Below are 12750 nucleotides of genomic sequence, written 5' to 3'. Positions count from 1 at the left end.
CACCCGCTGTAATATTTTACAACGGAATGTTGAAAAAATCACACTAAAGACTATAGCATTCTCTGAGATCTCTTTTGGCACTAAACTGTACTTCTTTCCTATTTTAGCTGAGAAACTGGAATCAGTTAATGTCATCTGACAAAGCCGAATGAGAGCTATCGAAGCCTGCCTTATAATTAGACATCGGATTTTGAAAAAAATCATCAAAAATCTTTAAAATGTTCTAAGTTAAGATTGTTTGTCGTTTAACGTCGATTTTTTAGCAGATTATTATGTCACAGTGTGGTGTAAGGTATAAAAATATGGTTATATGTATTAGGGATATAACTTTTTGCACTTTTTTGCAGATATCGAAAATACCACCACATAGCCGTGTAGGGCATGAAAAACTATTATGAAATAAGGTGTAATTTTTTCTCTATCGCGAAAAAAGTTTCCGCACCAAATGCATTGAAGTTCAGTAATGCATTTTTTAATTTTAGTTGTTATAACAACATGTTTGCTTTTCATTAAAATTTTTATTTTTTTGTAATCTAATTTAAAATCATTATCAAAGCGTTCTGGACCAATTTGTTCTCAAATCGCGCCATTTCGGACCCTATTAGGATTTTTTGACACTATTGCAATTTTTCGTTTTTCTTTATAAACTCGCGAATTTTATGTTTATATTTTTTGTACCTATCGGACTAGAGAAAATGGTGTCATTTGCAGCGAATTCGCGAAAGTTACAGATCGTTTTTAATGACTTTGCCTGTGGGAAATGTATTTTTGTTTATAAATATTTATTCAAACAAAGCAAATTTAAAATTATAAGTAGAAAAAATGTGAAAAGGGTTTTAGTAATTGCGGTCGGTGCTGAAACTTTTTTCATCGAATCGATCTTAGAAACGCGTTTTCATTATTAGGACAAAATTCCCCACATGGTAATGGTGTTGTATTTTTGTAGAAAACAAATACAATTCTCACAGGCAAGGTCAACAAAAACAGCCTGTAACTTTCGCGAATTCGTTGCAAATGACCCCAAATTCTCTGGTCCGATAGGTACAAAAAATATAAACATAAAATTCACGAGTTTAAAAAGAAAAACGAAAAATTGCAATAGTGTCAAAAGTTCCTAATATGCTCCGAAATGGCGCGATTTGAGAACAAATTGGCCCAGAACGCTTTGATAATGATTTTAAATTAGATAAGAAAAAAATAAAAATTTTAATCAAAAGCAAATATGTTGTTATAACAGATAAAATTATAAAATGCATTTCTGAACTTCCATGCATTTGGTGCGGAAACTTTTTTCGCGATAGAGAAAAATTGACACCGTATTTCATAATAGTTTTCCATGCTCTACACGGCTATGTGGTGGTATTTTTTTGGTTATAGCCCTAATATGTATATTGTAATACAATTTTTTATTATTAAACTATATAAAAATATAAAATTTGTTTTTTGTTTTGCCTTATTAAGGCGAAGATAATTTTTAGAGTGATATATGAATTAATTCTCTTTCGAGTTGAGCTGTTATGACCTAAGAGGTACTGCTTGCGTAGCAATGAAATTAAAAGAAAATAAATAAAAGCACAAAGGATTAGAATTTTTTCTCAAACAATATTGAGTTATGTTTTATTATGGATTGTTCGTGGAACAATCACTTATTTACCTTTTTTACAGAGTGTAAGGGTATGTGCTTATAGGACGATATCCAATGAGCGAGTGATTTTAGAAAAGTTAAGATGTAACAAAGCGGAGCTTAGAAAAAAGTTACTCGTTAGATCTTGTTACTATCCTTGTATTTGTGTACGAGATACACAAAGTTGTATACAAAGGTAGGGGACAAAATCTAACGCAGGGGTGGAAAACCCATATGGAATATAAAATCATTTAAATTACTTAAAACAAGTTTGAAATTAAACATTGCCGCCCGCGTTGCAACATCCTGCTATGTTGCAAAATTAATAATAAAATTAAAAATAAAAAATATATACAAGTTTTTTTCCATATTCTTTTTTTTTAATTCTCTTTTTTCATTTTTTCAAAAAACATTATAAAGATATAAAAGTTATTTGCTCGTGGAGCAGGACCGTTGTGTGACTCGTGGAGCCACAATCCTATAACCTTTTATAAAAAATAAAAACAAGTCGACTCGTGGAGTCGTGTGACAAGGACTCGTGGAGCCAAGGCAATTGAAGATTGCCCCTCACGTTTAACTTAAAGACTACAGGGACCCGAGATTACCCAACCAAAAATGGTGAGTTGGGCCCATGGGAAACCAGGCCTCGAATAGGACTGAGGCTTCATTACCTTATGGTAGACTTCAGGACCCAGAACAAGGCTGACTGCAGCGGATTTATAAAACCGAGGATCGGCTAACTGCAGTCCAGCGAAATGTTCTCTATAGTCCTCGGACACTGACTCCGAAGGAGCGATCAGGTGACCCAAATCTATCACTCGCGCCGAAACCTTAATTTGTATGTTATCGTAACACGATGCGACGAGTACCTGGCAGAACCTTTCCGGACCCACCATTACCGGGCACAGATTAAGGCTGTTGGCCAATGATCGGCAGATTAAGCTGTGTCCTGCGCAGGGATCCAAAAGGGCTCTGACTGGTATCCGACGATCAGATAACACGACCTGTGCCACCAGAGTAGGCCCGAGCGTAGCTACAGGCTGAATGGCAGATATAGGCCGATATGTTGCCGAAGGCGGTGTGGGATGTCGGGGAGCGATAGAGGGACCTGGAAGTGGAGGTTGGTTGGTTTTAGCGGACGGACCTTTGGAAGATCTACCTTTGCGTAGTTTGCGTGTGATTGAAATTTGTTTGGTTGGAGCAGGGTCGTTTGGAGAAGGCTGGTGGAGCAACGTATGATGCTCCTTGTTGCAGATCTTACAATGATACCGACTGGTACATTGGGACATATGGTGCGTGGTGGCCAAACAATTGCCACAGCACTTGTGAAGTGCTACCGCACGCAACCTTCTCTCAACGCGCATCGCCTTAAATTCTTTGCAATCACGTAATTGGTGATTGCCTTCGCAAACTACACACGCCTTTTTCGAGACCTGGTTCTTTCGGACGGGTGCCGAAAGTGGTGGCGTTGCCACAGGTTCTCCTGAAGGAGCTTCAGGGACCGTCGTAGACGGATTTTTAGAAATATTGTTTTCCTCCGAAGGAGGGGCATCTTTAGGAAGCTCTGAATCCGTAATGGGGACAGCCGAGGCATCAAGCTCCCGTTCCTCATCAGACATAGGGACGTCGTCCTCAATATCAGGCAGTGTCGCAGCCATCTTTCCTAAATCTTCCATCTTCTGTGAAAAATAGAGAGGATGCGACAAGACAAGGATGAGGAACAATTATAGAGAGGATTGACCAGAATGATCAATGTTAAAAACCGTAGGTCGTTTTGTAATTACCATAGCCCGAATATTCGCGACTCCTTCGCTACCATCAATAGTCGTTTTTCATTTCGCGAAAAAGTATAGAGGACGCGAAAGCCGACACGAGATATGGACTATAATAATTATGGTAGCGCAATTAATTTAACGATTGGCCGTCTAATAGTGCCGTTTTCTGTATAAATGTCCGCGACGCGAACTCTAGAATCCGTACCCGGGTGCACCGCTATTATTCGACCTAATTTCCACGAAGTGGGAGGTAGATTTTCGTGCCGTACTACTACCAAGTCACCCGTTTGTAAATCGCGTTGCGGAAACTTCCATTTATATCTTTTATGCAAGCTCTTTAAATACTCTTCTTTCCACCGAAGGCAGAATTGTTGAGTAAGAGCTTTCATTTTCCGGAAACGATTTACAAGGTGAAGAGGCGATTCATCTATTAATGGCTCCGGAGGAGCTAGGATCGGAGACCCTATAAGGAAGTGACCTGTTGTTAGCGCTACAGTATTTTGCGGATTGTCATTCATGGGACATAGAGGACGTGAATTTAAACAAGCTTCGATTCTGGAAAGAATCGTAGAAAGTTCCTCAAATGTAAATTTGAAGTTTTTAGCTTGTTTACGGAAATGTAATTTAAAACTTTTTACTGCGGCTTCCCAAAGACCACCCATGTGGGGAGCGCCGGCAGGTATGAACTCCCACGAAAGTTCTTGATAGTGCAGCGTGGAACACAGACTATTTCGACTTTCGCGGACTACGGCTTTGAAGTCCTGCTCTAGTTCCCTAGAAGCTCCAACGAAGTTGGTGCCGTTGTCAGAAAATATAGTTTTTGGACAACCTCGCCTCGAAATGAAGCGTTGGAAGGCTGCTATAAATGTTGCCGTGGACAAATCTGAAGTAGCTTCCAAATGGATTGCTTTCGTAGAAAAGCAAACAAAAACACAGACGTACCCTTTAGTGATTTTAGTCAAGCGGCCTGTAAAGGATTTGAGGTCAAAAGGACCTGCAAAGTCAACACCAGTAGTGGTAAAAGGCCTTGAACAAGTTACTCTTTCCGGTGGAAGAGCAGCCATAATTTGAGTACACGTACGACTTTTAAATAAATGGCAAGTTTTGCATTTATTAATCGTTGTCCTAATTAATGAAGTGAGTCTTGGGATCCAGTACTCAATCCTGAGGATGCGTAACATCAATTGATTTCCACCGTGGATGGAAAGAATATGAATAAACTTTACTAAAAGATGGGCAAAAAGACTGTGGTAAGGAAGAAGAATGGGATGTCTTTCTGAATAAGAAAGAGTGGGTGACCTTGATAGTCGTCCATTAAGTCTCATAACTCCTGTATCAACCAGAAATGGATTTAGGGGTAGAAGAGAGCTTTTTGGATTTAAGGGAACCTTATCTAACAAAGACTGATACTCCTCCGCGAAATGTGTTTTTTGAGCTAGAACAGCTAGACGTAATCTAGATGCTTTTAGCTCCGAACTTGAGAGGTTGTCATCATTGTAAATGTATCGACCTCTATATGCACGGTGAGTGTTATGGATAAACCGATACATATAAGATAGGACTCGTAAAGCCCTATCTAAAGATGAAAATCTCGCTAAAAAGTCCTCGGAATCAGTTAAAAATGAAGCATGCGCCTTGACAGCACGTATTTCAATATCGGTGTCAAGTGAGGTTAAATTAGAAATATCCCACTGAGATCTATCTTGGCGAAGCCAGTGTGGACCATGCCACCAAAGTTGGGATGAAGCAAGCTCAGAGGGCGAAACCCCCCGGCTGCCTAAATCAGCGGGATTATCTTCAGAGCGCACGTGATGCCAACTACCTCTGTCTGTAATCTCCTGAATCTTACTAACACGGTTGGCAACAAACGTAGTCCATGTAGATGGAGTTTTGTTTAGCCATGAAAGGACGATCGTAGAATCGGTCCAGCAATATATTTTTTGGAATGAAATGTCAATTTCATTCTGAATATTTTTTAATAATTCGGAAGCCAGAACGGCTCCGCAAAGCTCCAACCGTGGTAAAGAAACTGACTTTAGGGGGGGCTACCTTAGTTTTGCAGGTCAGGAGGTGAGTATAAATGGTTTTATTCGGAGTTACTATCCGAATATATATCACCCCCGCGTATGCCTTTTCTGAGGCGTCAGAAAAGACATGAAGTTCGGCGGAACAATCTGGCGTATAATGAACCCACCGAGGAATATGAATGGAATTCACATCCTGGTAACAGTCCACGAAATTTTGCCAGTCACGTTCTGTCGTAGACAGAAGTGCATCATCCCATCCGATTTTATCTGTCCAGATCTTCTGCATAACTATTTTGGCAGTAACTATAATTGGGCCTAACCAACCTAAAGGATCAAATAGTTTAGCAATAGTTGACAATGTTTCTCGTTTCGTGTAGTGATCTTTTGAGGGTAAAGCACTCACACTGAAATAAAACAAGTCAAGCTGAGCATTCCAACGTATTCCCAGAGGTTTGGAACTGCTAGCTTCAATAAAGGAGAGAACCTTAGCATCGATTAAATCTTCCGTGGGAAGATTTTGCAAAATAGCACGGTCATTTGCTGTCCACTTCCTCAATTCAAATTTTGCAGAGGAAAGGGCTGCTATTAATTGGTCTCTATAATCTAGGGCTGTACGTATGTCATGATATCCTGTTAGTACGTCGTCGACGTACATGCACCTACGAAGTATGTGTGCAGCGAGAGGATATCGATCGTTAGTATCGTCCGCTAATTGTAAAAGCGTCCGTATAGCTAAGTAGGGGGCGCAATTCACACCAAATGTCACCGTCTGCAATTCAAAATCCTGAACAGGTTTTTGTGGAGAATCCCGGAAAACTATTCGTTGAAGTGGAGTATGTGCCGGATCGACACGTATTTGGCGATACATCTGGGTGATGTCGCAATTAAAAACGAATTTAAATAGTCTCCACCTCAGAATAAGCAAAACTAAATCCAATTGCAGAGTAGGTCCCACATGTAAAATGTCGTTAAGACTTTTCCCGTTGGAGGTTTTGTTCGAGGCGTTGAAAACCACTCGAAGTTTGGTAGTCTGTTTGTCGGGATTTATCACGGGATGATGTGGCAAGTAACAAACCGAAGAGTCTGTTGAAGCGGCGCCAACAGGCCTCATATGATCCAATGCTAAGTACTCATTAACAACTTGATCATAGACTACCTTTACTTGTGGCTTTCGAAGGAGGGATGCCTCATTTCGAAGAAATTGTCGTAAACAATTTGCTCGGGAGAAGCCTAACTCCACCTGTCCAACTATCTCAGTCTTGAGGGGAAGGCTAACAACGTACCTACCATTTGAATCCCGACGTGTGGTACGCTTATAATAGTCTTCGCATAATTGGTCAGAGGGGGATAGAATTTTACGTTTGGGAATTTCCTCAAGTTCCCAAAGGCGAAGAAGAGTCTTGTCAAGATTTTCCTCTTCTGAAAAGCTAACCTTGGTTGAAAATACCGGAATATTTGGAGGGGGAATAGGCCCAGTAATGATCCAACCAAAGACCGTATTTTGTGCTATTAGCGACCCTAAGATATTGATGTGAGTACCCTGTTGTAGGATCTTTGGATAAAGATCTGCTCCCAGCAAAAGATCAACAGGTCGACACTTGAATAAATTGGGATCTGCCAAACGAAGATTTGGCAATTGAGAAACAATGTCAGCATTGACGGTAAAAGAGGGCAGATTGCCCGAAATAGATGGCAAAATTAGGGCCGTAGTATTTATTGAACGCGATGCATCCAATGGAGAAGTAATGCTGACCGAACATAATTTGCGCGACGTGGTCGAAACTGTCTGATTAATCCCAGAAATGGAAGCTAACGTTGTAGTAGATGTGATACCTATAAGGCGTTGTAAACGCTCTGTAATAAAAGATGCTTCTGAAGCGGGGTCAATAAGTGCCCCGGCAGGGTACGTGGTACCATGATGAACGATGTTCACCATTGCCGTGCCTAATAAGACATTCCTGCTTTGTGCAGTATGGAATACCTGTCTATTAGCAGAAGACGAAGAATCTGATCTAATACCTGTAGAGGTAGAGGGTTGATCAGAAGAAGCTACACTCCTATTGTTGGAAGTTGCTGTCGAAGACGTTCCAGCAGTTGTATTGTCCCTGTGTAATAAAGTGTGATGTCTTTTATTACATTTACTGCAAGTGTAGGGGCTACTGCAGTGATTAACTACATGTTTAGAGGACAGACAGTTAAAGCAAGAGTTATGTCGCCTAATTGTATTTATTCTTTCAGGAACTGAAAGATTCAGAAACTTTTGGCATGCTCTGATGTGATGCGTTTGTCGTGGACAAAGAACACATGTTTTATTTGAAGAGGCACAAGAGGACCTCGAAGAAGGGGGGGAATTCCGAGGAGAAAATGTGGGGGATCGGTTCGTGCCAGCATTCGTGAAATGCGAACGAACTTTTTTACTGGTGGATGGTTTGCCAGTATCTATACCCCTAATGTCACGTAGACAGGTAAGAGTTTGAATTCGTTCTGTAAGAAACGAGTCCAAATCGTCCCAGGAAGACAAAGCAGATTTGTCTTTAACACTTTGTTCCCAAAGTGTGACACTATTTTTAGGAAGTCTCTGAAGACATATGAACACTAGAATAGGGTCCCAGTCTTCAGTTGAGACGTCATAATTGGACATGGCAGAAATACATCCATTGATACCCCTCTGTAATTTCTTTAACCCTGAACTAGTCTCACTTTCTAAAACTGGTAGGTCAAATAAAAGTTTAAGTTGGTGGTTCACCAAAATACGTGGATTGTCGTAAGTCTGTTTAAGAGCTTTCCACGCAGGACCAAAGTTTTTGTGGGTTAGTGAAAACTTTGCCACAATTTCATGGGCGTCGCCACTGGTCTTTTTATTTAAATGGCATAGACGTTCAATGTCACTAATGCCAGTATTATTAATATACACAGCCGAAAATAGGTCTCTAAACGTCGGCCAAGAAAGGAAGTCACCGTTAAATACTTCAATGTCGCAGGGTGGTAAATTTAACCTATGTCCAATATGTTCATCACCACAGGATGTGAATGATGTATTGGAGGAATGGTGAGAATGATGCGTGACATCCAACATTGAAGTTGCACATTCGGAACGATGTGATCTATTGCCTACACTAGCGGGAGGGGAAGATGTTGCTACTGATGACTTGGGCGGAGCCCGAAGTCGATCTAACTTCCTATTAATAGAGGCGAGAGCATTTAGATAAGATCTAAATGCAACCTCATATTTGCCATCAACAGCAGTAACGTCGTTACCAGAACTTTCATCTTCTTTAAAGAAATTGAGACAATCGTCAAACGTAGTTTTTACCCTGTCCCATAATCTCTTGACCTCAGCTTCTTGTAGCTCTAATATGTAAATATCGAGCTCCTCGTCCCGTTGGGCACTGAAGCTAGCGTCAAATTTAACCAAAGCGTCAGTAGCTCTGATAAATAAATCTAGTCGAGTGACAGACATTTTAAATCAAAAACTGAACGTAATTCAGAAAAATTTTAATTAGAAAATCAAAGTAAAGTTTCGTTGAAAACGATGTTTTTTTTTATTATAATGATGTTTTTTATATTAAAAATGAAGCACTTGCACCAGGAATTTCCAAGGTAATTGTTCGAAAAACAATTCTTGTAATAGAAAAAACTCTGTAAAACTGCACGAAAATGCACCAAAGTATTTTGGAAATTTATTATTTTGCACGAGATGCAAGAAATTTGAAGATAGTGACACGTGATGTCAAAAACTGTATGCGAAAATCCAATAAAAATGTTAAATTTTCACCAAACTATTAGCAAAAATAATTTTAAAACACGTGATGCTTTAAAATAAAATAATTTTATTGGTTAGAATACACTGAATTTATAAGTAGTCGTAGACTATTTCAATAATGTATCGTGGATACGGCAATATATTTGAGGTTTAACGTGATTAAACCACCAAAAATTCTTTAAATTTTAAGAAAAAATTCAAAACTCACTCTAAATTTCTTTCAGTGTATTCAAATTTCCACAAAATGCTTACAGTGTATCGTATAATACACGTAAACTATGGCAATGTATCGAAGATAGCACTTGCCGAAAATAAATTTCCAAAAATATTAAATAAAATCGAAAATTCGCAAAAATTTCGCAATTACCGACTGTAGGGTGCACGGACTGTAAAAATGCACGTTAGTAATCGCTAGCGAACAACAACAAATTATTCAAATAAATCAATTTAATTCAAAATATTTAAATAAAAGATTTGAAATAAATGTGTATGTAATATAATATATAAAAATAATAATAATTTTAGAAATATGACCGAATATAGGGTGCACGGTGTCGAAAACACGAATAAAATTTATTTTTAGTTGATATCCGAAAGATTCAACTCAAGAAATACCCGAAAACGGCACTAAAATATTTTTAAAAAATTGAAATGTATTATTAGTTACACTTGGATACCCCTAATACAATTGATTGGGTGTAAATGATATATAAGTGCCAAATCTGCCACCCGTATTAATTAAAGGTGGAAACAATCAGCAGTAATGACAAATGAATGACATTTATTCTTTTATATTGGAATTGTTATTGTTGTGATGATTTTGGTGTTTTGGCGAACAAAAAGAAGCACAATAAAAGAAAAACACCACAATAACAATGAATTTATATTTAATGTAAATGAAATGTGCTAAAACACTGATAAAACTGAATGTGGAAATAAATAAAAATTAAGGAGAATCACTGTGATTGTTGTTGTTTCTTCTGTGAGGAAGTAGTGGACGATTTGACACTTAGTTTTGTTGATATTTTTTAATGAATTTTACCGACGGCAAATGGACGGACACTTATGCGCGTTTGTAAAACGACCGACGGCTTTTTTAATTATTTATCACAACACGGTAATCACTGTACAACACTTTTATTTGTAAAAATAAATTAGGCAGTGTACATACCTGTGTTGTTGATATTATATTATTTGGGTGAAATAAATGAAATTATATGTGGGGATGATCGTGGATCGTGTAGGTTGTTGTTGTTCTCGACGTAGTCGAATTGCCTTGTAAAGGAGAAAAAGGAGAGCGTTAGTAGTTTTCGTTGAAAACAATCCGGCTCGAAGGACCAATGTTTGCGTAGCAATGAAATTAAAAGAAAATAAATAAAAACACAAAGGATTAGAATTTTTTCTCAAACAATATTGAGTTATGTTTTATTATGGATTGTTCGTGGAACAATCACTTATTTACCGTTTTTACAGAGTGTAAGGGTATGTGCTTATAGGACGATATCCAATGAGCGAGTGATTTTAGAAAAGCTAAGATGTAACAAAGCGGAGCTTAGAAAAAAGTTACTCGTTAGATCTTGTTACTATCCTTGTATTTGTGTACGAGATACACAAAGTTGTATACAAAGGTAGGGGACAAAATCTAACGCAGGGGTGGAAAACCCATATGGAATATAAAATCATTTAAATTACTTAAAACAAGTTTGAAATTAAACAGGTACATTGAAAAAATAGGAATCCAACGAAGCCCCACACAATTAACCATTATGCTACGTTTCACAGTGGTTATACCGATGGGCTTGGAAACTAGCATTTATACCACAAATCATTCGAAAATTGTATATTCGAATTATGTATTTATTTTAATGATAGTAACAAGGTGGTGCAAAATTAAACTTCCGTTGCAAAAATATAAAATTTGTTTTTTGTTTTGCCTTATTAAGGCGAAGGTAATTTTTAGAGTGACATATGAATTAATTCTCTTTCGAGTTGAGCTGTTATAACCTAAGAGTTACATTGAAAAATTAGGAATCCACCGAAGGCCCACACATTCAACCATTGTGCTACGTTTCACGGGTGGTTAGACCGATCATCAGGCATATTAGCATGTTAGTTTATTGGGTGGACTTGGAAACTAGCATTAATACCACAAATCATTCGAAAATTGTATATTCGAATTATGTATTTATTTTAATGATAGTTACAAGGTGGCGCAAAAGTAAAATTCCGATTGTACAAGGTTACTATGCTGGCGCATGAACTTGTCTTGGTTCTAGGGCCATAAAATGGTTTAGAACCTTGAAATTGTTGTTGTATGATGACAAACAACTTATTTTGAAAGAGAACAACACAAAAAAAGTATTCTGTCGATACTTACGTGTTGCAATATAATGGTGTGAAGACTTGTAAATGAAACAACTGTGGTAGATTTAGACTCTGGCGGTCTACACCTTTAAATTTATTGGTTTTGTTGTGTATTTATTTCAGCTAAAGTCCATTTTTTTGTTCCTTCAAAATTTGAAGAAACAAAATGTTTTACAGTGGGTAATGAAATTGATTACTACGAGCGGAGGCAGAGAATACTATAGTTTCGGAAGCAGCCAAACTTCCTCATCAGTTCTCTTAACCGCTGACTCTGTATCGATAAACAGGTCAATAAGAGTGACCAGAAAATTAAACAGAACGAGAAATTTTCTGTATCCTCCTAAATCTGTTGACCGCACAATTGAGTCAGAATAATCAAAATCATATACCCACTACTGTTTTTTAATGCTGTCTTTGCATCGCAAAGAAGACAAGCATAAGTAGTGTTGTTTGCAGTAAGCAGAGATCACAACAAAATGTTGTTTTTGCTTTATGCGTAGTCAACAAGTAAGGCCGTGCTGATTGCCTGTTATTGTTGTTGGCTTTGTATTGGACTTTAGCTGAAATAAATACACAACAAGTATTATTTTGCAGTCCAACAATACAAAGCCAACAACAATAACAGGCAATCAGCACGGCCTTACTTGTTTATTGGTTTTATAAACGAGGATCGTGATGATCGAGAGTACTTCAAAATGAAGAATGACAAACCCGCGCTCTTACTCGGTATCGCAATTTCTTTCGATAACTAATCGTTCCATCCCTAAGCCATCAACTGAGTTGCCACTGTGTTCCTCAACATGGCGGGCCCCTTGCACTGGTGCAACTTTCAATGATGATGCTATTTCTTTTATGCTATTGAATATTTGGGCAATCATTTCATTTTGAGATAATTCGGTCTCGTTATTATTTGACGTTGTCGTTGGTTTTACAGCGGCCTTTTGGGATTCTTTCTTCTGTGACTTAGTCTTTCCTTTTTTTCATGTTGTTGATCTTTGTTTTGTTTCTTGTTTGGATCTTGCAAATCTTTCTTTTGTAAACTTAAAAGAACCTGATTTTGTTCTAGATTCTGGAAAGAACGTTGGCTGGCATAGGGGTGATAAAATTCAGTCCTGGGTTTCCGTGAACCTACTCCCAAATTCAGTCCCATGTTTTGACATATTGAAGTGTTCATCAATCGTACTGTATGGCTTGTTG

The 12750-nt window shown here is 38.1% G+C and overlaps 2 protein-coding genes across 2 annotated transcripts; both read right to left on the bottom strand.

Annotated features, from left to right (window-relative positions):
- Positions 1-2202: 2202 nt before the first annotated feature.
- On the bottom strand, positions 2203-10590 carry LOC141403058 (uncharacterized). The gene is made up of 2 exons (XM_073985221.1): positions 10361-10590; positions 2203-3303 (listed from the first exon to the last, which is right to left on the bottom strand). Exon 2 carries the CDS (start codon positions 3298-3300, stop codon positions 2203-2205), a length of 1098 nt encoding a protein of 365 aa, XP_073841322.1. The 5' UTR covers positions 3301-3303; positions 10361-10590.
- Positions 5742-7362, bottom strand: LOC141403056 (uncharacterized). The gene is made up of 2 exons (XM_073985220.1): positions 5830-7362; positions 5742-5750 (listed from the first exon to the last, which is right to left on the bottom strand). The coding sequence occupies exons 1-2, from the start codon at positions 7360-7362 to the stop codon at positions 5742-5744; spliced, it is 1542 nt and encodes a 513-aa protein (XP_073841321.1).
- Positions 10591-12750: the final 2160 nt, after the last annotated feature.

This window comes from Musca autumnalis, unplaced genomic scaffold, assembly GCF_047663935.1.
Source record: "Musca autumnalis isolate F117 unplaced genomic scaffold, ASM4766393v1 scaffold_4, whole genome shotgun sequence".
NCBI lineage: Eukaryota > Metazoa > Arthropoda > Insecta > Diptera > Muscidae > Musca > Musca autumnalis.
The sequence above is the reverse complement of the archived record's forward strand: the minus strand, read 5'-3'. Positions and strand labels throughout refer to the sequence as shown.